Below are 24,843 nucleotides of genomic sequence, written 5' to 3'. Positions count from 1 at the left end.
ATCGCAATAATTTCTCATGCCAAACACCTTTTTCACATCCAAAATACCTTTTGATACATAGACATGCCTAATTTCCTATGCAGTTCTTTGGCACCATCTAGCAGTTCAGCATCTCTGGCCCTTCTACGTTTTGTAACAGCCAATAGACTGCCTGCAAAGCACAGGTTAGTATCATAGGTATTCAAGTCGATTAAATACTTCCTCTTTTTAGCAATGATCTGGGAATAGGAGATATCGCTTATAACTCTACAGCTCCCACCTTCCCGGCCTCTCACAATGATTACAACGAGACAAAATGTCGTATCGAGCAATATTTCTCTTTGGCTTTGTAACAGTGTGCCCATCTCTGCTTGATGATTCGATCCTGCTCTGCCTTTGCCCGGGCAGCTGGTCTTACTCTCCAAGGAACCTCATGAAAACCCAGGAGGGTTCTTCGATTACCTTCTGGGTATCTCCCAAACTCTCCTGCCACGTCTTTGGATGGTCCTTCAGTGAAGGGGGTCCCCTCTAACGATGCCTCTAGAGTTGTAACGTGTCCTGGCAGATGTTCACAGGGCTCCAACCTCCTCTACACTCTGGCCATATGCCAACCTATGAGACAAGCTTCAGGATCTTTTGTGGCTAGCCCCTGTTGAGGTCTTCCTCAGTTCCCATGTGTCCTTTCTCACGGATGGACGCCTTGGGCTCTGACCAGACCCAGAGGGTCTGGTGATGCTGTCTCCAGGGTTGTCCCTCTCAATGCCCTGCGTGATCTACGACGGATGCTGTCGGTTGTCACCGCATTCTCACGTGGTCTTTCGTCTCCAAATGGGGTCTCTAATTCCTCGAGCCTGGTGTGGTGTGCTAGGCTAAACTGCTCTAGGCAGGGAACTAAAATAGATCCGACTAAGAAAGAAAAACATGAACAGAACACTCGCCACCAGAAAACCACATGCTGTGTGGTTTTCTGGAACAACCCAGCGTGAAAGAAAAAGGAATTAAAGACAAGACTACAAGAGGAATGAGACAAAAAGGAGAAAAAAAGAGAAGAGGAGTGACTGCAGGGAGAGTCCCGTGCTCCCTTCACCCCTAATGTCCCTAAACTAATGTGTCTCCTGGGTCAGGACTTGTGCCTTCACCCCAGCTGGGGCTTCTCAAATCCCCTCTGGGATCCGCCTCTTCCCTGGGGTCACTGCACCTGCCGCCTCCGGCAGGAGCTCCCTCGCCGGCTCTTGCCATCACCACTGCCGGCCTCCCTGCTGGCTCCTCCTGATTCCTGCCAGTCTTCCCCAGCGCGGGGATCTCCTGCAGTTCCTGCTGCCACCGCTGCTGCCAGCCTCACAATAGGCCCTTGATCCCTGCTGGCCTTCCCCAGTGCAGGGATCTCCCACAGCTCCTACTATCGCCGCTGCTGGCCACAGTGGCTGGATGTGCTCCACCCGGCAATTCCCTGCTGCTCCACCAGCACTCGGCATCCTCCTTCCCGTGCTCTCGGGGCCAATTTTTATCTTCACCAGGTGACATCTCTCTGTGATGTCACCCGGCTCCAGCTGGAGGTGGGCACGGCTGATAAGCCACTCAGGCAGTTTTCCCTGGCATGCCTCCTCGCTTCTCTGGACCCCTGCAATAGGTAGGTTTTTTTCTTCTTTCACTTTCATCTGAGGTCTGCCTCTGGACGAGGCTTCCCCCTTGCCCAATCCTGCATCCCTGGGACAAACAGGTTACTGAACCACTCTAAAAACAGCTCTGGGGTCATCTGGTTTAAATTAATAGATCAAGAGTATAAACAGTTTGCCATGTTATCTGCCGGAATACATAACTGGGCATAGTCATTGCCTGTGAATCTCTGGCGGAGTTCTGCTACAATTTCTTCCACCCCTCAGCTTATCGCTCCATGTGGCACGTGTAATGGCACACGCTCCAGAGTCACAAAATGGAACTCCTCGGTGTACCTCGTCCCCCCAAACCTGGTTACAGACCACTCTTGCCTTCTCACCCGCACCATATGTACGTCTGATAAAACATCCTCTGCTGACTCAGGAGACAAGGGGGTGCTTGAGGTGTCCCCTAAATGGTCTTCTATACCAGATTCATTATCCCAACTCTCTGACCGTTCAGATCTTGGTTGTGAGGCAGGCCTAGGAGGCCTGGGAACATTTGAGGGGCCCTCTAAAGGGCTTCCTAAATCATAGTCACCATCTCCTCTCTCTGGCTCCACGGGTCCTGGTGAAGGGTCAGGCCTGGGAAGAGGGGAAGCGCTTGAGGGGCCTTCTAAAGTGCCATTACTAGGGGATCTCTTATTTTTTCTCAACCAGTGTTTAGTTTTCCCCACGCTCCTCTTTAACCAGGCCCTACTTTTTGCCCTGTGATCCACTTGCTGGTTCGCCACCCATCCTTACCTCTGCGTTTACCAGGACTGCCCCTTACGATACAGGCCATGACTGCTGTCCGAGTTACACAGACTACCTCCTCTCTGAGTAAAATTTACCCTTTTGCTCCGGTAGTAATCATGATGTTTCAAAGTGCTGTACATTATAACTGTGCTAAAACAGTCACAATTAAAAGATAACTCCACCCTTTTAGTCTTAAAATATGTAGAGATCTGGACACACAGGTTAGCTTTTTTGTGGTCTGGTTTATCTTTACAACGCACCCCCGGTTCTTGGAAAATGCATAGCCCCTCCTATAGCATAAAAGCCCCTGTAAGAATATATATTTTAATCTGCTTTTATTTCCAGCAAAAACCTTTACAATATTTACTGGTTTATTATGTTAAACCTTCTCCTAAAAAGGGATTTTAATCATTTCTAGGGACCATTAACCCTTATTGGCTTTATCTTCACAACAGGCCTTTTGGTAAAAGAGAACTCCTTTAGTCTTAAAATATGCAGAGCTCTCAACATACTGGTCATCTTTTGGTCATCTTTTTTTTGTGGTCTGGTTTATCTTTATAACATCTCCACCACCCCCACCCCATACAAAAGCTGTGAGAATATATATTTTTAAATTCAGTCTTTATTTCCATCAAACACTTTTACAATATTTACAAGCTTATTTTGTTACCCCTTCTCCTGAAAGGGTTTGTTTTTTTTAATATTTCTAGTGACCATTAAATCTCTTTGGTTTTATCTTTACAAAAACCCCTACATATATGTGTTTAGAGAGTCAAGGGTGTACTTGGTAGCCGTGTTGGTCTGAGACAAAAAGACATACAAAAAACTAGAACTCTTGGTTCCAAAATGATACCTTACATTACACCAACTGGATTTTTGGATTGCCGGGTTAGGGAATGCTGAGGCAAGAGACCGAGTCAGAGGGGGTATGGGCAACAGTTCAACAATGGTAAAGGGTTCATCACAGCGTCCAGGCCGTTGGAGCCCTAATAATAGGTGTTGTCATACTTTTCCTGAGATGACTGGTGGGATTCCTCTCCACAAAAGGTTATGAACACCCCAATAATTGCTTTAAGTCTGTTAAAAGACTATAGTAAGATCTGGAAAAGTCATGCTAAGCTGAGGCTTGTTCACAACAGTAAAAATCCAAAATCCTGATGCCGCATGCTGTCTATTGTTTCTGAAAAAACCATGAGAGATCCCATCAGTATATCTGCTATCCATAGGAATTTCAAGCTGGCTCCCAAGTATTTGGTTACTTCCCAATCTTAAATGTTTCCTGATTATCAATCAGTTTCTTGAGATGTTCCAAACCAGATAACCCCTTGTCAATAGAAAAGACAATGATTTACACAATTGAGGATGCTTTGAAGCAGATGAACTGAGGGTATAAAAATCTGTAAAAAGTGTGGGTGCTTCAGAAGAAAAGGAAAAGGAAAAGAAGAAAAAAACTCCTGTGCTGACATCATCCCCTGTTGTTCTCAGGACGCTGGAAGAACAGATCATCTCCCTTCAAGGACTGTGCCTGTCAGCTTTGCAGCCCAAGTACCTTGGACTGGTGAGATCCCAGTGCTCTCTCTCTCTCTCTTTTCTCTCTAGGCATAAACTTCTGAACCTGAACGGTATTAGTTAAGCTTGAGCTAAGTTTCCCCAAATACTTAGTGAAACCAGGGTAGGACTGTAATTGTTTGTGTTTGTTTTTCTTTTGCATGTCTATTACTATTAGTACTATTATATATTTCATATGCTTAGCAATAAATAACTTTTATAGTCAAACTGGTAGTAACTGGGTACATTTTTCCTTCTCTACTTCTCCTTCCTCACGTGCTCTGCAGCAAAGTTTCTCTTACCTAAGCTAAAGATCCCTGTGAAGCCCAAAAGTACTGTGGGGTCTGCTCATCAAGAGGCCAAAGATTGGGACGTGCTGAGTTTGAAACACATAAGGGGATCTGCTTGTACAGGCTGATTGACCCAGCTTGACTCAGATGTGCCCTTATGAACTGAATGCTGGCCCATGAGGGTGTCAGCTGGACACCCAGCCGGATTCAGAGGGGTTCTGTTTACCTGTGTGCTTGTGTCTGACTGCAGTTTATTGCTGCTGTGATGAACTGATTCTTGGCATATGAGAGTGTCAGCCTGTCCATGCTGATCAACCCGGCCAGGTCAGACATGTCACGTTAATTTGTGTGTGTTTGTGTGTATGACTGATTTGGTGACTGGAGGAACCCAGCCCCATTGAGACTGCGTCCTGCAAGATAGCTCCATTGGGAGTGAGGGCTTGCAGAAGGGAGAGATACAGCTCCATATAGTAACACAAGCAGCACATTGACAGAATTACCAAGACCCTAGAAACATATCACTAATAAATGAGCACACCCTAAAGTAATGGGCAAATCTGGTAACAGCAGTGTGGTCCCGCAGGGCTCGGTCCTAGGACCGATACTCTTCAATGTTTTCATCAGTGACTTGGACGAGGGAGCGAAGCGTACTCTGTCCAACTCTGCGGATGATACAAAACTGTGGGGAGAAGTGCACACACCGGAGGGCAGGGAACAGCTACAGGCAGACCTGGACAGGTTGGACAAATGGGCAGAAATGTCTTCATCAGTGACTTGGACGTGGGAGTGAAATGTACTCTGTCCAAGTTTGCAGATGACACAAAGCTATGGGGAGAAGTGGACACGCCGGAGGGCAGGGAACAGCTGCAGGCAGACCTGGATAGGCTGGACAAGTGGGCAGAAAACAACAGGATGCAGTTCAACAAGGAGAAATGCAAAGTGCTGCACCTAGGGAGGAAAAATGTCCAGCACACCTACAGCCTAGGGAATGACCTGCTGGGTGGCACGGAGGTGGAAAGCTTTGGAGCTGATTTGGGATGCAGTTCCCACCAAACCCAGGTACCCATCTTCTTGAAACTTGGCAGGCTTCATGCTCTCAGCAAAGACTAACATCCCTGCAAGTTTCATCCAAATCAGACAAAACCCAACAAAGTTATAGATATTTCATTGACTTCCCGTTATACCCTATGGCCGGATCTCCAAATCAGCTCCAAAGCTTCAGAGCCTCTTCGGCTGAATCAAAGCCGGAAACCAATCCAGAGCTCCGGATCGGATCCCTGGCATCTGAAGTGGCCAGATCTAAAGCCGAATTGAATAGCTGCCTATTCGCACCAGTCTGCCAGCCACTCACTCCCCGTCCCAGGATCCTGACCCCCCTGCCAGCGCAGAGGAGGTGAAGCAAGGCAGGATCATTTGGTTGTTCCATTTATCCCCTCCATAACGTAACAGTCAGTCTGCAGGTCCACCCCTGCCTGGGAATATGGGAATTGTCCTGAAATCTGAAGGAAAGGATATTCTACCCCACCAGCCCCCTGCTTTCTGTGCCATGTCAAGGAGCTTTAAGCCTCCCTTAGAGACACCAAGACTGGGGAAAGCACTGCTCCTGGAGAGGACTGCTTCAGCCAAGAGCTAATAGTCTTGCTACAGCTCTTGCCAGGTGGTGTGACTAGCCTGGTGTGATGAGTCGTCCTGGAAAGTCCAGAGTGTGACATCCTAGCAGACAGAGTGAGGCAGATAGAGCATGTGGCAAGTGTGGACCCCAATTCTACATTCCCAGGAGGACTTATTCTCTACCACAGTTGGCTGTGACCCTGGAGAAATCTTTTTCTTTTATATTCTTGCTTGCCAAAAATAAAAAAGGGGCGGGGTATGTTGCATGCAAGATAATATGGTACTCCTGCGAGCAGGTGAGAATCCCCACCCTTTTCTTCAGCTCGGGACTTTGAGAACACTCAGATCCTGGTCAAAAACAGTTGCAACTTCACTCATACATCATCAGGCCATGCAGGACAGTGGTGGTGGGATGGTGTGACCACCTGTGTATTCAAGGAACCCATTTGTTCAAGCCCTCAAGGTTTCCCACACAGACAAGTGATGCCCTGATTCCAATCAGCACACCTTAGCCTGTCCCCTGCGGCCTCGGAAAATAGTTCATCTCTGTCCTCCATACAACATTTCCCCCCACCCTCACCACTCCAGGTCCGGACCCACTCCCCTGGTTATGGGTCCGGCCCTGCTCCTCCACTCTCTCACCTACATTGTGTCTACCCTACCCTGTCTCTCTCTCTAGGGAGGAGACAGAGGCAGTTTGAGCTCTGGGTGGCTCATCAGATGAGCAGGAGCTGAGGGGTGTGCCTTCAAACCAAGCAGATATCCCAGTTAGCTTTTCCAGCTGACCCAGCATGCCAGCAGGACCCATCTCTCTGCTCTAACATAAGGCTATTTGGCAGGGACAGCAGGAAGGCAGTGGTGCCACAGCTGGACTAGCATCCCAGGGTGTTACACCAAGGGTGTCTCTGGGTCCTTGGATTTTGTCTGGAGAAGAACAAGTGAAGCCAAAGCAAGTTCCTATGCATGAGACATGGTCTATTGTGATTCTACCAACCAGGGAATATTCCCCAGACATGATAACATGCTGCATTTCACCAAGACAATGTCCTCATACTTACTGTTAGGGTGACAATAATTTGGATTATTAGAGAGCACTGGATTTGCAGCTGAATACAAGGCATGACCTGTGGCCTAGCAGAGCTCCTGACTACAAGGCAGGATGCAAGCTAGACCAGCCATTTACTTATGCTAAGTAACCATTTTTACTGTGTCAACCATTTTCTGAGGAACAGGAGGCGGGACAAAGGAGGAGTGAATGTTAATGAGTATAAACCAGTCTATAACTGTAAGAAAAACCTATTGTTTGGAGCAGGACCCCGTCTCTAATGGCATGAGGCCCCTGTCCGAAGCTGTCTCCATTCTGAATAAAGCAGCTGCAAGTAATGTGTGCTGGTGTTTGCTCCCTGCCTGCTCTGGCTAACGAGTAACAGGATCCACACGTAACTGGACCGTCGTCTCCCTAGTCGTTGGGTGCCACATGGGGTCAGGGTCTAACACTTACTGTGACCTTGCACAGGACACAGGAACTGCCACAGCCTGCACCTCCTTCCCCCTGCCCCCATTTCCCCAAGAAAAGGCACTCTATTGCCCCCTGGCCACAGGCTCCTTCAAAAGGGCAGTGCCCTTGCTGCACAGCAGTACGTAGGAGTGAGGCCTTCAGTGTAACCAACTCTTTTTATTGAGGTGTTGCAACAAGCCCTGGACAGTGGTGAACCCTTGGCAAAGGGAAGAGGCTGGGAACTCAGAGAGATCTGCCCTGGAAAGGCTTCTGGGCTCTTCTCAATTCACATCTCAGTTGAGGAGAGGGCACAGAGCCCAGCCACAGGGATACCATGTTCAGTACAACAGCTTTCTGATCAGAGACTGGATTAGAGAGAGTGCAGCTAAGGGCAGGAGGGCAGGGGAGTGACATGTACCAAGGCATGCATAACTCTGGAGGGAGGCTGAGAAGCAAAACCTGACAGATTGGTGGGAGAATATGGCAAAGCTCTTCCCACACACAAAGCAATAATGTAGCTTTTAGCCTGTGAGGATGTGCTGGTGGAATGCCAGGCTGAAGGTGTGGATGAAGCTCTTCCCCCACACAGATCACTGATGTGGCTTCTCTCTGTGGATGCGCCAGAGTATGGCCAGGTTGGAGGAACAGGTAAACCTCTTCCCACATTCAGACCACTGATTTGGCTTCTCCCGTATGTAGATGCACTTGTTTGCTCAGTCTGGAGAAATCACTGAATTTTTTCCCACGCTCAGAGCAATGATGTGGCTTCGCCCCTGTGTGGATGCGCTGGTGTAGGGCCAGGTGGGAGGACTGGGTGAAGCTCTTCCCACATTCAGCGCACTTATGTGGCTTCTCCCCTGTGTGGATGCAGTCCTGTTTGGTCAGGCTAAAGGAATTGCTGAATCTTTTTCCACCTTCAGAACATTAACGTGGCTTCTCTCATTTGTGGATGCACTGGTGTACAGCCAGGTGTGAGGACTGGGTGAAGCTCTTCCCACATTCAGAGCACTGATGTGGCTTCTCCCCTGTGTGGATGCGCTGGTGCATGACCAGGCTGGAGGAGTGGGTAAAGCTCTTCCCACACACAGAGCATAGATGTGGCTTCTCCCCTGTGTGGATACGCTGGTGTATAGTCAGATTGAATAATTCACGGAATCTCTTCCCACACTCAGAACACTGATGTGGCTTTTCCCCTGTGTGGATGCGCTGGTGTTTGGTCAGCCTGGAGGATTCACTGAATCTCTTCCCACAGTCAAGGCACTGATGTGGCTTCCCCCCTGTGTGTATGCGCCGGTGCACGGCCAAGCCGGAGGAGCGGGTAAAGCTCTTCTCACACACAGAGCACTGATATGGCTTCTCCCCTGTGTGGATGCGCTGATGGGAGGCTAGGTTGGAGGAGCGGGTAAAGCTCTTCCCACACTGACAGCATTGATGTGGCTTCTCCCCTGTGTGGATGCGCTGATGGTAGGCTAGGCTGGAGGAGCGGGTAAAGCTCTTCCCAGACTGAGAGCATTGATGTGGCTTCTCCCCTGTGTGGATGTGCTGGTGTTTGGTCAGGTGGGAGAATTCACAGACACTCTTCCCACACACACAGCACTGGTGTGGTTTCTTCCCTGCAAGGAGGCACTGGTGTTTGGACAAGTGGAAAGACTGGGTGAAGCTCTTCCCACACACACAGCAGTGATGTGTCTTCTGCCCTGTGTGGATGCACTGGTGTTTGGCTCGGTTGGTGGAACGTCTGAAACGCCTCCCACACTCAGGATACCGATGCTGTTTATCCCTCGCGTGAATGTGCCAGTGCTGAGCTAGGGAGAAGAAATGAGTGAAGGTCTTGCCACACGTGACACAACGGTACTGACAGTTTCCCCTATGCACATCTTGGTGCTTTCTTACTTCTGAGAGGCACACAAAGCTTCTCCCAAATCTGGTTAAGTGGTGTGGGAGCTCTCCAGAATTGATCTTGCAATGAGCAGCTTGGGCAAAGCCACAGGTGAAGCCCTTCCCACACCTGACACATAGGTGGCGCTTTGCCCCAATGTAGCTTATCTTGTGCAGAGCCAGGAGTGAGAGGAAGCTAAAGCTTTTCCAGAACTCAGGGCAGGGGCGGCCTCTGCCCCTGGGCGTGGTGGGGAGCTCCTGCTGCCCTCTGAGGCCCTTCCTGCTGGCTCGCCTTAGATTCGGGGTCTCTCTCCAGAAGAACTTGGCTTCATGGCTCTTCAGCTCCACAAATCCTTCCCTGCGCCCAGGGCTCTGTCTGGCTTCTGTTCCTTCTTCACTCTCACCCCCAAGGAGAGATCGCATCTGGGTCATTGCTACATTCTCCTTCTGCTTTTGGGGGTTCCCCTGGCTCTGGAGCCATCGTTTGTCCTCAAGTCTCACGGACTCCGTCTTGCCCAAACTCCCTGGGGTAATCCCGGGTGACTCCAGAGTTGCAGGCCCTTCCTCTGCTCTGCTCAGCAGCCAGGCACCTCCTGCGTGGGGAAGAAGAACGCCAAGTTAGTTCCTGCCACTGCTATTCCCTCTGCTGCAACAGGCTTCCAAGCATGACTGGACCTGGGCACCTGCTTTCCCCTGTGGCAGGCTAATGTTCCCTGCTCAGTGGAGGTCAGAGCCACCTTCTCATCTGGTAGCAGGATGAACAGTCTCACAATGGATTTTGGGGGCTCAACAGCAGTCAAAGATGTGTGGGGAATATAGCCTTACATTACGCGAGCTGCTACTACTTGGTAGAAGAAGCCCATATGGTTCATCCCTCCTACTTTCAAAGCCTGCTTTGGGAGGGGAGGATTTAAGAGCTGTGGCTCTCCCTTTTGGAAGGCGCAGGGTTGTGTGTCCTACCTGATAACTGTAAAAGCTTGGCCATTTAAATTATTAAACTGCTAAAACAATACCTTTTGTATAAAAATGCAATATCATGGCTGGGACCATGTGAAAAAAAAACAAAACAATCCCAAATTGATCACATCTCCTGTGTTACATTCCTAATGTACCCAATGTTTATTATGCTAAGTCAGGCTACTCACTGACTGTATCTAACCCCAAATTAACTCATGCTTATTGTCCCTAGGGGCCTTTGATCCTCACTGTCTTGCATATGCATTTATTAATTAGGGTATATTTCTCTAAACAGGCAGTCAGTTTCTAAATGTTTATTATGCTAAACCAGGGCACTTTCCTGAAATTCAAACCTATTTATTCTTCTTCTTATCTCCATTTACATTTTAATAAACCTGCTTTGGTCCAGTAAGAGGTATCCCATACAGCCAAGGAAGCTTGTAAATCAAAACACCTCTCTCAAAACAGGCATTTAATGGCTGTCAAGCATCTCTCATAAATCATTTGATGCAGCTCCACTTTTAAAATAACTATCGAAAGACAGTATTCTGTAATCAACTCCCTGAAGGCATCTCATTCAATCAATACCCATCCCATTCCAAAACTGATCAAATCTTGCAAACTTCACACACACACACAGAGGATATAATTGTAATATGTTAATTCTGTCCTTGCCTGCTTTGTTCAAACTTTGATTAACCAACTATCTAGAAAAAATGCTTTGAAGCTATACAACTGAACAAGTATAACAAGGGCAAAGTGCCAGCAGATGGTGGGCATCTTCTCCAGGGGGAAAAGGGAAACTGTAACCTGCTCCCAGCTGGACTAAGGCAATGGATCCACGCTTTGAGAAGGCTGAAGACTTGAACTAGCTTTAGGCCTGCATGAGTAGCATCACTGGCTCTAATACGAAGACTGTGTGGTAATACAGCTCATTTATTTGATATTGGGAAAGAACCTTTGTCATTTGGTTTTGTAACCTGTTAGTAGCTAGTAAAGCAAGTCTTTCTGGTATTCATTAACGAAGTGTTGTGTCAATTTTTAAAGCACTAGGTTAAAAATCTGGTTTGTAAGTGCAACACTATCTGCTTCCAGGGAAAGTTCTGGGGCAGGGAACGAGCCTGTCGCAGGGCACCTCAGTGCCTGCTCCTAGGGAGTAGAAACTGCCAGGGAGAGAGAGCCCTGGCAGAACATAACCACAGCTGCGGGTTGCCAGGGCAACTAATGTGAGTCAGCTGCCTGTAGGAGGCAGGCCCTGGCCCTCATAAAGCCCAGGGCTGAGGACAGGCTGGCAGTTCCCTGCCAGCAGCCAGAGGGGCAGGAGCTGCTGCAGTTAGGATGCGGAGAGAAGCCTAACAGCAAGTACCGCTGTGACATGGAGCAACGTTGTTATAGCCATAGGGCGTGTGTTGAGTTGTAGCCAGGAGGCTTGCAGTATGTTTTGCTTTGCTATTACACCGGTGGTTTGGGTGAGGCTATAGGGGTTGGAGGAGGCCTCATAAAGGGGCCCCACGGGAGTGTGGGGGCCCCAGCGCCTGAGGAGGGCGCAGTGCTCTCATAGGGACCTACAGAGCGTGGGACCCTAGCGCCAGTGAGGGCGCAGGTTTCTCAGGGGGAACCCCAGTGGTATGGGAACCCCGGTGCCAGTGAAGGTGCAGCTTGCAGTGAGAAGTGCAACCAGTGGGTTGCGGGCGGGGAACATAGACCCCGGGTTGTGTGCGGGGTACGCAGACCCCAGCCCCAGAGAGGAGCAGCTTTGAGACGCCCCAGCGTGGGCACAACGAACCCCAGAGAGGGGGCCACATTATTAGGAAGCCCAGTAGGGGCACAGCAAGCCCCAGAGAGAGGGGGCCATATTATTAGGAAGCTCAGCGGGGGCACAGCGAGCCCCAGAGAGGGGGCGATATTATTGAGAAGCCCGGCGTGGGCGTGTAAGGTCCCAGAGAAGAGGGACTATTGAGAAGCCCAAGATGGGTGTAGCAAGCTTGGCTGTAGGCTAGTGTGGCAACAGCCCTCAGGCAAGGTGCTACGGTGGTCCCCGGCAAAGGGGGGATAGCAGTGCGGTGAGCCGGGATCAGAGAGGGTAGCCGTGCGGTTGGCCTAAAGGACCGGAGACCCGCTAGAGGGTCCCTGAGCGGGACAACACTTTTAGAGAAGGCCCAGAGTGGGCTCAACGAGAGTCCCAGTGAGGGGCTGTGTATTAGAGAGCCCAGAGTGGGCTAGACTACAGGGGAGGCCCAGGAGTGGGCTAGATTACAGAGGAGGCCCGGGAGAGTGGGCAAGCTGATTTGTGACAGGACAACATCTATCCCATCAGCGAAGCTTGGGGCGTGGTATTAGGGGTTGGTAGGAGCCACGCGTAGCCCATAAGGCTAGGGTTCCTGGGGAGCGCCCATCATACCGGGAGACCCCCAGGGGGTCCGGGAACACACAGGGACAGAGGTCCTAATCAGCTGTGCCCAAGGAGGTGTAAGGCAGCCTCCCGAACTTACTGAACATCAAAGACGTGGCAAGCGAGAATAAGAGGGTGCCCTTGGGCCGGACTTGACACGGTGAGAGGGACCTCAGGGAGATCACAGCCCTCCTGAAGGACCCCGCCGTGACAGAGCCCATGGGGCTTTCCTCTGCTGATGAAGCACAGGAGGCCTGCACATCACCAGAATCTGCACTGGGACAAAGGCTTTGGCATTAACCTTCATGTGGACTTTGTGCTGAATCCCAGGTTCTGTGACACTCACGGTCCAGAGACAAAACACAATGGCACAAGCCTTGGGGGATTCACTTCCCCCTGCAACACGAAAGCTCGTGAATCGCACTCCCCCATAGAGCCATTCTGTAGTTAGAGGGGGGTAGAAGTGAACGACTGCTCGTCTCCACAGTCTGGAATTTCAGGGCACGGGAAAGCCACTTGCCTGCACACACTACAGCATAAACTAGTTGAGGTCAGCACCCTGGATGGGCAGCACAGGACAGGTCTGCAAGTTTCAGGCCCTGTCACTGTGGACAGGGAGCATTTCTGAAAGGGGATTTGGGGGAGGGGACAGCCACGACTCACCTAGCCACAGGTCCTCAGAGCTTGAGATTTCCCCATGGTCCTCATCACCGCAGACCCAGAGCTCCTCCTGTCTTTGCTGGATGCAGCAGATTAAGTTGGGTGTGGGGCCTTGATATCCTGTTTGGGGCAGTGGTTAAAGAGAGTTTGTGATTCAGTCCTGGTTGCAAAATAACCAACTGGGATCTGGGGAATGGATCCAGTGAACTCATGGATTCTACTGGGGCCTTAAAGCACAGGTGAGGGTGAACCCTTGGGATGAAAGAGAAGGCACTGCAGGGAGAAGCATTTGATAGATGATGGCCTTTGTCACCCAGGTGGTGTGGGGACAGTAATAGGAAACAAATCACCAACAACCCTGAGGTTTTATAAAAAAGGGTGCAAGACCAACAGATTTCCCAGGGACGGAGGTGTTGGAAGGAAAATTGAACCTGGTTTTGTCAAGTTGACAGATCTCCCAGAAGTCTGTCCGTCTGTCCTTAATGCTCCGGGCCAACTATGCATGTGTTGCCAAGAGAGCAGGCACTGATTGGCTGAACATACCCAACCCATTCCTCACAATAGCCAGCAGGGAGTGGGAGGCGGCAGGCAGGGGGGACTGGCTGGGGTCAGGCCTGCCACACAGCGGGGTGCCTTGGGGGCTGTGGCCGGCAGGGATACAGGGGAGGGGAGGCAGGCAGGTGGAAATGGGCCAGACAGACTCAGAGTGGGGGAAGGGGAGTGTGGTGGAGTGGGGTTAGACCCAAACCAGTGGGGAAGAGGGGACAACGCGGTGGGACCTGAATTGGTAGTGGCAGGGAATGGGGTCACCCCAAACTGGCAGCAGCGGGGGAGGGGGTCAGTCCCAAACCAGCGGCAAGTGGGGTCAAACAGGGTCAGGCCCGAACCAATGGCGGGGGGGTCGCATCTGAATCGGCGGTGGTGGGAGGGCAGGGGGGAATGGGGTGGGACTCGAAGCGGTTCGGGGTGGAATTGGGTTGTAAACCAAGCTGGGGGGGCGGGACGGGACGGGGCGGAAACGGGTTAAAACTGAACCGGCAGCACCGGGGAGGGGCGGGAAATGGGGTCTGACCTGAACTGGTGGGGGTGTGGGGGAGGGAATGGAGTTAGATCCGAACTGGTGGGGGTCCGGAGGGGGAAACTGGGTTGGACCGGAACCAGTGGCAAGGAGGGGGGAGCGGGCTTGGACCCGAAGTGATAGGGAAGGGGCAGAAAAGGGTTTGGACCTGCAGTGGCAGTGGGGGAGGGGAGCGGGTACATGCAAGGGTGGATGCAGAGCTCTGTCCCTGCCAGCCTCTCTCCAGCCCCCACCTCCCCACTGTCGTTCCTGAAGGGTGATCTGCAAGTATTATATAACAAGCTTCGCTAATACAGGCAGTCCTCGACTTACAACATCCAGTTACAAGGTTTCGCACTTGCAATGTTTATAAATTGACACCCTGTTTCAACGTTATGATGTCAGTTTCGACTTTACAACACTTGATCTGATGCAACGCCATGCCAGCGAACAAGAACAAGGAAAAGGAAGTGCTAGAAAAGCAATGTGAAGCTAAATACTTGAGCTCTGCACATTTTTGTTTTTATTTTGGAAATGTTTTCATGTTCCAGGTCAAATTAGCCAGATCAGTTACAAATCCTTTTGAACTGAGCAAAATTCAAATCTTTCAAAAACCGTATATGGCACTAGAACTGGCAAGTATCCTCCACCCCAGACATTTCAGCCCGCAGCTTTGGATGCTCCCAAATTGATTGGCAGGCATCCCATATGCAGGCCCAAACCGGAAGGACATGGGTTCAGATGCCCCCAAGTCTCACCTGCCCTTGGAGCAGCATGAGGCCACAGGATGAAGCTAGGAGGACTTCCACACTTCCATAATGGAGGGGTGTAGCCGAGATCCTCTCACTGGACACTGGCCAGCAGGAAGCTATTTACAAGTCTCTCGCAGGGAGTTCTTTCCACATTTGGACAGGGGTGCACACTCAACTACACACTGCCATTTAAATCTATTCTGGCTCAGGTACCAAGACCATTGCAGTGATTTACACTCAATCCTAGCCCGTATCAGATCAATGCAACTTGATCTTAGCCCACAAGAGGCCGAGAAACAACAGGCATTTGACAGGTCTTATCCTGCTCCTGGAACCTATGCAACTTCTGGAAACAGCAGAGCAAGCTTCAGAGCAAGTCTCCAAGTAAACACAGCCAAGCGAGAGCCTGCAGCCTGTTCAGATGAAGACATTAGGAAGCAATGTGAGCAGATGCTTTCAGGGACCTGGTGATAGAAGTACCCCAGGTCCAACACGTGTCCACATGTCACTAGAGACTGAGTGGAGGAAATTCAAATCCCAGGGGTGATAGTAGCAGACACTAAGACTTCCATTACCTTCTGCTGGGTTGCAACCAAATGAGGAGAAAGAGGATTTAGACATCACTGACTGAGCATGCTTGGAGTGTTACACGTGTGGGACAGGACAGGCTAGGCACAAAAAGGAGGAAATCAGAAGCATTTCCCAAGGAAGAGCTGGCAGTGAATTCTTTTGCCCAATTAACTGGAGATGACACAACCACATTGAAATCGGTAGACCCCCTTGCCAAGAAATGACTGCATATGGAAGCACCGGGGGCTGCAAGAACAGGAACGACTCAGATGAAGGCAGCCAGCTCAAAAGGAGCACATGTTGATACGAAATGCCAGAGAGGCCTGGTCACCCATGGAGCCATGGGGGAGGATATGGATTTCAAGCATCAGGGAAAGGTTCACAGGGACGAGTGCTCAGAAGCAGGGAGAAGACAATAAGTGACACAGCTGACATGGCAACAGGGAGAAGCAGGAAACAGCTTTACCCAGGGAAATGAGGGCTTCACAGTTCCTGGTTCCTGGTCCTGGTCCTGGCTTCACAGCATCTGGTCCTGGTAAAGCACCTTGTCTGCATCTTTCAGGAGCTCCCACTCTGCCCGCGTGAAATACACAGCCACGTCCTCAAACACCTCCTGGAGCTGTAGCCACAAGCGTTAGCCCATCAGTGTCTCCTGCTCCAGCTGCCTTCAGCCCCCACCACCTTCCCCGCAATCCCTGTGTGACAGCTGTGTGCAGGATGTGCCATGACACACACATCTGCAAAATGCTCCATTTTTGGCTGACATGGGATGTGGGTGCAGCCTGTTGGAGCTCGTGCCCTGCTCACCTCCATGCTTTCCCCCTGCTTTGCCGGCCTGCCCTGCCCCTTCTGCAGCTGGCCCAGCTCAGGGCTCTGTGGCGCCCTCTCCCCCAGCCTTCCCGGGGAAGTCCTCAGCAGCTCCAGGTTTGCAGGCCCTTCTTCTTCAGGAAGCTGCTGATGAACTCTGCTCATGGTCTCTGCACCTGTGCGTAGGGAAGAACATGCACAGGTCAGCCCTGCTGCTCCTAGCACATGAAAGCCCTGTTGTCCGGTACTAGTCTCCGGCTGCAGCAGCTGGAGGCTTTACTGTGTGGAAGAGTGGGGAGACAGGACTCAATTTCCCACTGCTCTGGCTAGCAAAAGCTGGAGAGGACCCCCGTAGCTCTGTCCCGGGGCTGCAGAGCAGCAATCACAGCACTGAGTCAGGGCCCGCAGGTACCTTGCTCCCAGGGAAAGAAGCTGGAGGGATGGGGAGGGGGGCATGTTATCCCCTTGTTTTGAGGGAGTGGTGGGGAAATGCGAGGTTAGTGTTCCCCAGGAGGCGTGGCCTGTTCAGGGGGTGGGGGGGACAAGGAAAGCCACTTCCCCCAGCTGCATGTCCTGGCACAGAGACCTTCCCACTGGGGGGCTGCGCCTGCTGCTGCTGCTGGGAAAGGCAGAGCCACAGCGCCTCACCGGCTGCTGAGGAAGGGCCTCGTCCTGGGGCGACCTGGGCATGGAGGAGAAACAGTCGAAGAAGGGAGCACGGATTGGTGGACCGTGAATTGGGTCATTGCCTGTTCCCATGGCGGCAGGACAAGGCACAACCAAGATCAAGCCTCTCTCCCCTGGGTGCTGCACATACATCGAGACAGGCCGGGTGTCCCACCCACGGCTGCCCACCTACAGACATCAGAGCGCTGTCCCCGGCAAGGGGAGACGCTTGAACCTCTTCCCCACACGCAGGACAGCCCCCGAGACCCCCAGACCCAGGCCCAGGCCTGCACGTGGCCCCTCACCAGATCCCGCGTCTGGCAGCGGCTCCTCTCTGGGGCAACAAGGGGCCTGGGCCCGAGGCCTTGCGATTTCCCTCGGTGCTGCCTCCTCCGGAGAACTATCTGCAGGCTGGGCTTGCGCCTGCTCCAGCCAGAAATCGCCAGGCTGCTGTAGCGCCCCGGCGGGCTGCACCCTGCCCACGGTCACCTCCCTGGCCGCCACACTGACCGCGACCTGGGGACAAGACCAACCTGTCATGGGGGAGCTGGGCTGGGAGAGACGGGGCGGCAGGGACCACCCCGCAGGCACATGGAGATCCACCGACGCGCCGAGTGAAATACTTGCACGTGCAGCTTCGATGCCGGCACCTGCCCCAGCCAAAGCCCGTGTGACAGGGTCAGCGCCTCGGTGCAGGTCTCCATGCTGCGTCCACGCACCCCGCTCCGCGCCTCCGTGGGCAGCACAGCCGGGGCCTGCAGCACCGCCCGCTCCGCCCGCTGCCCCTGCCTGCGGCGCCCGCGCAGCTCCCGCCCGCGGACACCGACCTCGCCGGGCCCTCGGCCTCCCGGCAGCGCAGCCCCAGCGCCAGGTCCTTGGCGTGGGGAGCTCGTGCCCTGGTCCCGCAGGCTGCAGGGGAGGAGGCGGCGCGGCGCGACTCGGACCAGAGGACGGGCACGGACACCGAGACCGCCCCCGCCCGACCCCGCTCCGCGCACCTCGCTCTGGAGCCCCGCAGGGATTCCCGCCGACCCGGTGGCACCTGCGCAGTGACTGCTCTACCTCTGCTGTCCCCGCCCCTCCTGGCCTGGGCATGCGCAGTGAGTCCTTTCTTGATGCTTCTCTGTCCCGCTCTGCTGCCAGCGCATGCGCAGTGGGACGGCTCCTGCCTGTGCTACCTGTGCTGGTGTGCAAGGCTCGTTGCGCGCAGCGCCCGCCCCGCCGGGACTCCAAGATCCCTTTCCACCTCTGTGCCACCCAGCAGGTCATTCCCTAGGCTGTAGGTGTGCTGGACATTTTTCCTCCCTAGGTGCAGCACTTTGCATTTCTCCTTGTTGAACTGCATCCTGTTGTTTTCTGCCCACTTGTCCAACCTGTCCAGGTCTGCCTGCAGCTGTTCCCTACGCTCCGACGTGTCCACATCTCCCCATAGCTTTGTGTCATCTGCAAACTTGGACAGAGTACATTTGACTCCCTCGTCCAAGTCGCTGATGAAGACATTAAAGAGTATCGGTCCAAGGACCGAGCCCTGCGGGACCCCACTGCCCACACCCTTCCAGGTCGAGACCGACCCATCCACCACGACTCTCTGGGTGCAGCCCTCTAGCCAATTCGCCACCCACCGGACTGTGCAGTCATCCAAGTCACAGCCTCTTAACTTGTTCACCAGTATGGGGTGGGATACCGTATCGAAGGCCTTCCTGAGTCTAAGTATACGACATCCACCCCTCCTCCTGTGTCCAGGCGTTTCGTAACCTGGTCATAGAAAGAGACTAGATTGGTCAGGCACGATCTGCCCGCCACAAACCTGTGCTGGTTTCCCCTCAGCATAATTTGCCCTGCTGGGCTCTCGCAAATGTGAGCCTTGATGATTTTTTCAAAGACTTTACCAAGGATGGAGGTGAGACTGACTGGCCTATAGTTGCCTGGGTCCTCCTTCCTCCCCTTTTCAAAAATGGGGACCACGTTAGCCCTTTTCCAGTCACCTTATCGTCCCGCCGTGTCTGCAGCCTCAACCCAAGACCCCCATGCTGAACTCACCTCTGTTATGGCCGGCCGGGGGATGGGTTCAGGCGGCAGCGGCAGCGCGACGAGCTGGGTGCTCCTGCCTGGCTCACCAAATTTGTCGGAGAAATTATTCGCTTAAGCTCCCATCCTGGTAAGGGAACATCTGCGAATACTCCTGACCCCAACGGGGCTCGTTTCCCAGCTGAGACTCAAATAAGCAGGCGACGAGGGTGTGGTCTTTCCAGTTTATTCGGCCGGCGGTCCCCCGACCATAGAAAGGCAGAGGGGCCCCGGTTGCACTCTCACACACGTATTTATATTCTCTGGTTACATGAGATTTTCGCATGCACAAAGCTTTAGCGGAAAATTACTAGTATTGCATGACCTTCTTTAACCTGCGGCGTAAGCTCCAATCACAATACAATTTTAAACAATTGACCAAATAAGGCACAGGTCTGCCATGAAGCTTGTCTATCATGCTTAGTTACTATGGGGGAAGTTGTGGGCACCCGAAGGTGCAGGCTGTGCTTCCTGTGTTACTAGAGAAGGAAACTCCCTTCTCTGCGCACAATTTCTAACACTGCAAACGCCTCCCGTCCCCCTGTCCCGCAGCTCCAGGACATGGGGACAGACAGGCACAGACACCGTGTTGTTACGTTGCAGTAGACATAGGTGCCTCTGTATACAAGGTACCGAGATCAGGATCTATATCTCTCCCCCTCTGCCCATGTCCCGCCCAGGTCTCTGGCCAAGTGCCCCGGGCTGGGCCGGGCCGGGCCGGGCCAGGCAGGACGAGGTGGGCGCGGGCAGGCAGCCGTGGAGGAGCTGCACTGCCCGCACCAGGCAGGTCCCCGTGTGTCCTGCACATCCCCGGGGCTGGGCCGGGGGCAGTCGGGCAGCACCTCTGGTCCCGCTGCACCCTCAGGGTGCAGCATCCCACCGAGACGTGCTCGGCTTCTCGCTCTGGTCTGGTGCGTTCAGGGCTTTGCTTTTCTCTCTGCCCTTCTGTTTTACTGTCTTGGTGTCAACTGAAATCGCAGGTCAGGTCCTGCCCATGGGCACGATCCGTTCTGCCCCGTGGTGGATTTTGTTGGCGGGGGGGGGCACGAGCAGCTCGGGTTTAAGTCTCGGGGCGTTTTGGGGGGTTCTTGGGAGCTGCTGGGAGGAGCAGGACTGACTAGTACCACGGAGATGAGTTTTCTTTGGCACAGGCGCATGCAGAGCTAAGGGACACAGTTCCTGTCTTGGCTGCCTGGAGCTTGCCTTTTTATTTGCACTTCATTTTATTCTTTTAGAGCCACTGAGATGTTTGTGGGAGGTGGGAGCTGCAGGTGACTCTTCTCGGGCTTGGATGTGAGATTGCAGCAGTTCCTGCGTGCCCTGGTGTGACGGGGCTTGGGGATGGAGGCTGGGGTGGAGACAGAGCATCCTGTGCTCGGGGGCTCCTCCAGCCCCTCCTCAGCCACATGAAGGGAAGAGACTGTGGGGGGTCAGGTGCTAAGGCCCCTTCTCGTAGCCCTGCCTGCCTGGACTTTACAGCCAGCACACGATCGCACCATAAAATCCAGCTGCGCTGAAGCGTCGCTGCATCCCCTGCTCCCCCCACCTGAAGCTCCCCTGGGCTGGGATGGAGAGCAGATCCCTGCCTGCTTTCGGGGGAACGACACCTATAATTTGCCACGTACTTATTCCTGTTCACCTGACGGCTCGTAGTTCCTGACTGGTTTGCAAGAGAGCACCTCCTTTTTCCACAGCCCTTTTCTGTGGATGTCCAAATGTCCCTGCCCTTCTCTTCCGCAAGTGGATTTCTCTAAACCCGGTGTTTTCTCCTCCGCCTCCTTTTGGACACTGAAGCCTGTCAGGTTCCTCCCAGAAGAAATGTGTCAAGATAGATGGAGTTGAAGAGACCGCAATCGTGTACGGGGAGCTCGGGGGTGGGCTGCGAGGATGCGTGCCCTTCATGTGCCAGGCTGACGGGTGCAGGGAAAGACTCTGGATCTGCAGATAAAAAGTGGATCGGTTTTCTAGGATGAACCTGCGCCGTACTCTGGTTTGTCCTTTGTAGCTAGGTTGGGCTGGTGTAAATGGCAGTCGCCTCTTCCTGGATCCGTATTGAAGTGCAGTGTCCCTCCAGATCCTCCTTGCGAGAGATCCTTCAGGTGAGGAGTTGCTCGGTTTATCCCTGGCAGCCAAGTGTTTCTCTTTTCTTTTCTTTTCCCAGGATGGGAGGTGTTTGCTTGCCTCGCTTGGTAAAAACCAACCAGAAGTTGTGCAGGATTTTAGCAGCGATGACTTGAAACCACGGCGAGCAGCGTGAGAACGGTGTACCGCGGCACTCACTGCAGAGGCCTGCGCTGCTCCCCTTAGTCAGGGCAAGCTGCTGTTCTCTAAAGAGGCTTCCTGATGGGAGGGATTCAGCAGCCAAGATTTGCTGAGGATGTGGCCAGATAATGAGGGACCCTCATCTTAATACACCCGGTAGTGAAGGGTGTAGGCTACACCACTAATAAATACTACTCATAACCATTGTCACCACATACTCAATGTATGTTTAATTGGTGCAGCAGGCTCTTTTCCACCCTGCAGAAGGACTGAGAAATGATGGTTCAAGGGAGACTGGTTTTATGAACTGAGGGATTTACTAGTGGAGGTGGGTGCGTACTGGTCTGGGTGGGAGCCTGGTTTTAATGATTGGCAGTGGATTTAGGGGAATGCTTTTTATTAGGGTGGCACCGCTAAAGATTTTTTGGGGCCGATACCGAAGGCTGATTATTGAGCTGTCAAAGCAGGCGTTAGGGATCTGATTGCTGCTTTGCAGCCCGGCAGCTTGGCCAGCAGCGTCTGGCTGGTAGGTGTGGGGGGAAGGGGTGTGAGGGAGGGAGGGAGTAGGGAAGGGGCAGGGTTAGTTGGTCTAATACAGAATATCCCATTGATCCAAAGAGCCTTGTCTGCCCATGTCTTTAGACCAACACGGCTACAACCAACACCCCTGACACATGGACGAGTTTGAATTTTGCCGTTTGAAGTGGAAACTTCACAACATGCTATTTAGTTGGTCTAATCAAACACATCACATTTACCCAAAGACCCTTGTCTTCATACAACCAAGGTTTTCCCTACCGTTTGTGTCTCCCTTGCGGGTTCTGGCACTGAAGGCTCGGAAGCTCAGTAGCTGCTGAGACCCCTTTCCTACAAGAATGCATCCCGCCCCCGTTGGAAACGTGCTGCACTCTCAGCGTCTAGCACGTCTGGTGGCAACGAGTCCCCGCTGTAACGACGTGCTGGGTGACCAAGACCTGCCTTTGCTGGTTTTAAACGTACTACCTGCTCGGACCATGCTGCGACTCCTCGTTCTTGTCTGGTGGGTCAGTAACTCGTCCTGACTGAGTCTCTCTCTCTGCAACTTTGTGGGTGCATCTATGGTGAGGTAGCACATCACTATGTTGCGGTACGGTGTGCTACATGCTATGGTGACATGGTGATCACACGTGTCTACGTGATCACCAGCTACGATGCCATAACAGGGTGCTCCCAGGCCTAGTGCACTGCTACAGCCACGTAGCAATGACACGTACCTGCATGCTGCGTGCACGGTGCAGCCCCCGCCCGCACTGCGCCGTGCTTTAGGAGCAACGTACAGCACCCTGTAGGTGCACCCAGTGTGTGGTAAACCCTTGTCACACCCCTCTTCAGGCACCTCTCCCCTCAACTGAATAGTCCTGGCCTCTTTATTTGTAGGGATGTGAGGGAAGCCCCAGTGCCGCGGTGGGCCCCAGCCCCTCAGAGCTCAGCACCCAGGATGGGGACACAGGGCCAGGCCCAGCTGACGTGACCCGCTCGCAGAGGGTGCCCTCTTTCTCATGGGCGCTGAGGCGAGACGAAGCAGTCGGCCGTGTGGGGGCATGGGCTGCGGGAGCACACGTAGGACAGGCTGACCTTGAACTGCTACATCAGATACTGCCCCCCCACGAAGGCCACCTCCAGCCCCGTGCGGCACAGCAGGTGCAGCACGTAGGCCTGCATTAGCCCGTCCTGCTTGATGCGCTGGTGTCCGTCATGCTTTTTGCTGCTGCCCTCCCTGCCCTTCTCCTGGTGCTGCAGGCCGGGCAGCGTGGGGGGAGGAAGGGGAAGGTGATAGGCCTCAGAGCCAGTCCCGGGATGGCCCTGCCTGAGCCTCAGCGCCCCCCAGCACAGAAAGGACGGTCCCCAGGCGCCCGGCCTCAGCTGCAGCAGAGCAGCGCGCACAGGGAGCAGGGGCCTGCTTCCCCACGTCTGCTCCCACCAAGTCACACACGTGCTTTCCCCCACACTCGGGGCCCTGCTTGAGCCCGGCCTCACGCAGGTGGAGCCTGGGGTGGGGGCAGCTGGGAGCTCAGAGCCCTAGCAAGTGCTAACAAGGGGGTCCAGCCCCGCAGGCCAGGGCACGGCCCCTGCTCCTGCCCCATGGATCCAGCCCCAGGAGCCGCTCCTGTTTCCACACAGCCTTGGATGTAGCCTGGACCGGAGCCACATCCCGGGCCAAGGACAGGCGCTGTGTCCGGGCAGCACCCACGTGTCGGGGGGGCCGTGGCACCGGGCAGCAGCACCAGGGCCCAAAGCTGCTCGTGCCAAGGGGCGCTGGGCTGGGCTGGGGCTGGCTGCAGGGCTGGGCGTCCCCGCTTGCAGGGGCAGGACTGAGCACAGGACCGTGCTGGGGAGCTGCCACATGGTGCCAGACCCAGGAGGCCCTTGCCCGGCTGCTGGGCGCTGCCTCCCCAGGGCAGCAGGGGAGAGGCCCCCCGGCCGTGGGGGTGGGCACGAGGCAGGGGCTGCCCGGCGTGGGGCTGGGGGTGCCCCAGGCCAGCTGTGCACAGACCACGAGGGCAGGGGGCAGCCAGGCCCAGCCGCAGAGCAGAGGGGCGTCTGGGGGCTCCTGTGGGAGCAGGGCCGCCGCCCGCCTCACACCGACCTGCCAGAGCCCGGGGGCAGGGCACGGACCCCTCCCGCCACAGGACCCCCTGCTTGCACCTCCAGTGTGTCTGCTCCACATCCACGCGCCAGCTTCCCCTCACCGGAGCACACACCTTCTCTCCCCCAGGCCTGGACTCCCTTGCCCCTTGCACACAGAGCACACACCTTCTCTCCCCAGGCCAACTTCCCTACCCCTTGCACACACAGAGCACACATCTTCTCTCCCCCAGCCCCAGACTCCCTGCCCCTTGCACGCACAGAGCACACACTTTCTCTCCCCCAGCCCCAGACTCCCTGCCCCTTGCACACACAGAGCACACCCCTCCACACGAGCACAGAGCCTGGGCCGACTCCCCGCCCCGTTCCACACTGGTGCCCTTGGCCCTGCAGTCGCTGGTGTGCAGCACATGCCTCAAACCCGTGAGCTGGGGTCCGGTCTGCCCACCAGGGACACGACTGTCGTGTGCCATCTGGGCCGGGCCCCGGCGCACACATAGGAGGTGCACCCAGGAGCGGGGTCAGTGCAGAGGAGCCCCGGGCTCAGGGGCTGGGGCGGATCCTGAGGCCACCTGACGCCCGTCCCATCCTGATGGCAGCAGGCGGCGGTGCCAGCCCAATGGGGCTTGCACTGGGGGTGGCAGGAGCAGGTGGAGGCGGTGGCCTGGTGCCCTGACACCCAAGCCCTCCCCCTCCCCCAGCTCCCGTTCCCCTCCCTCGGCTCCACCATCTTGTTATGCCGTGGGGGCGGGCAACCTGCGGGGGAGGGGGTGGGTGTGCGCCTGTCTGCCCTCCTGCACAGGGGTGTGCACGTGTGTGCCTTCCTGTACG

General features: G+C 54.1%; 1 protein-coding gene across 2 annotated transcripts; it reads right to left on the bottom strand.

Annotated features, from left to right (window-relative positions):
• Positions 1–7,476: 7,476 nt before the first annotated feature.
• On the bottom strand, positions 7,477–17,442 carry LOC106739248 (zinc finger protein 664-like). 2 transcript variants are annotated; one of them, XM_059722809.1, is made up of 5 exons: positions 17,364–17,442; positions 16,393–16,568; positions 16,052–16,204; positions 13,210–13,326; positions 7,477–9,790 (listed from the first exon to the last, which is right to left on the bottom strand). In XM_059722809.1, exon 5 carries the CDS (start codon positions 9,627–9,629, stop codon positions 8,259–8,261), a length of 1,371 nt encoding a protein of 456 aa, XP_059578792.1. In that variant the 5' UTR covers positions 9,630–9,790; positions 13,210–13,326; positions 16,052–16,204; positions 16,393–16,568; positions 17,364–17,442; the 3' UTR covers positions 7,477–8,258. The 2 variants fall into 2 exon arrangements, with proteins under 2 accessions (XP_059578792.1, XP_059578799.1); XM_059722816.1 differs by lacking the exons at positions 16,393–16,568; positions 17,364–17,442 and having other exon boundaries at positions 16,052–16,281.
• Positions 17,443–24,843: the final 7,401 nt, after the last annotated feature.

This window comes from Alligator mississippiensis, chromosome 1, assembly GCF_030867095.1.
Source record: "Alligator mississippiensis isolate rAllMis1 chromosome 1, rAllMis1, whole genome shotgun sequence".
NCBI lineage: Eukaryota > Metazoa > Chordata > Crocodylia > Alligatoridae > Alligator > Alligator mississippiensis.
This window is presented reverse-complemented; position numbering and strand designations above follow the sequence as displayed.

Excerpts from the sequence above, each read along its gene's own strand:
- LOC106739248 (XM_059722809.1), bottom strand. The coding sequence starts at position 9,629 with ATGACCCAGATGCGATCTCTCCTTGGGGGTGAGAGTGAAGAAGGAACA.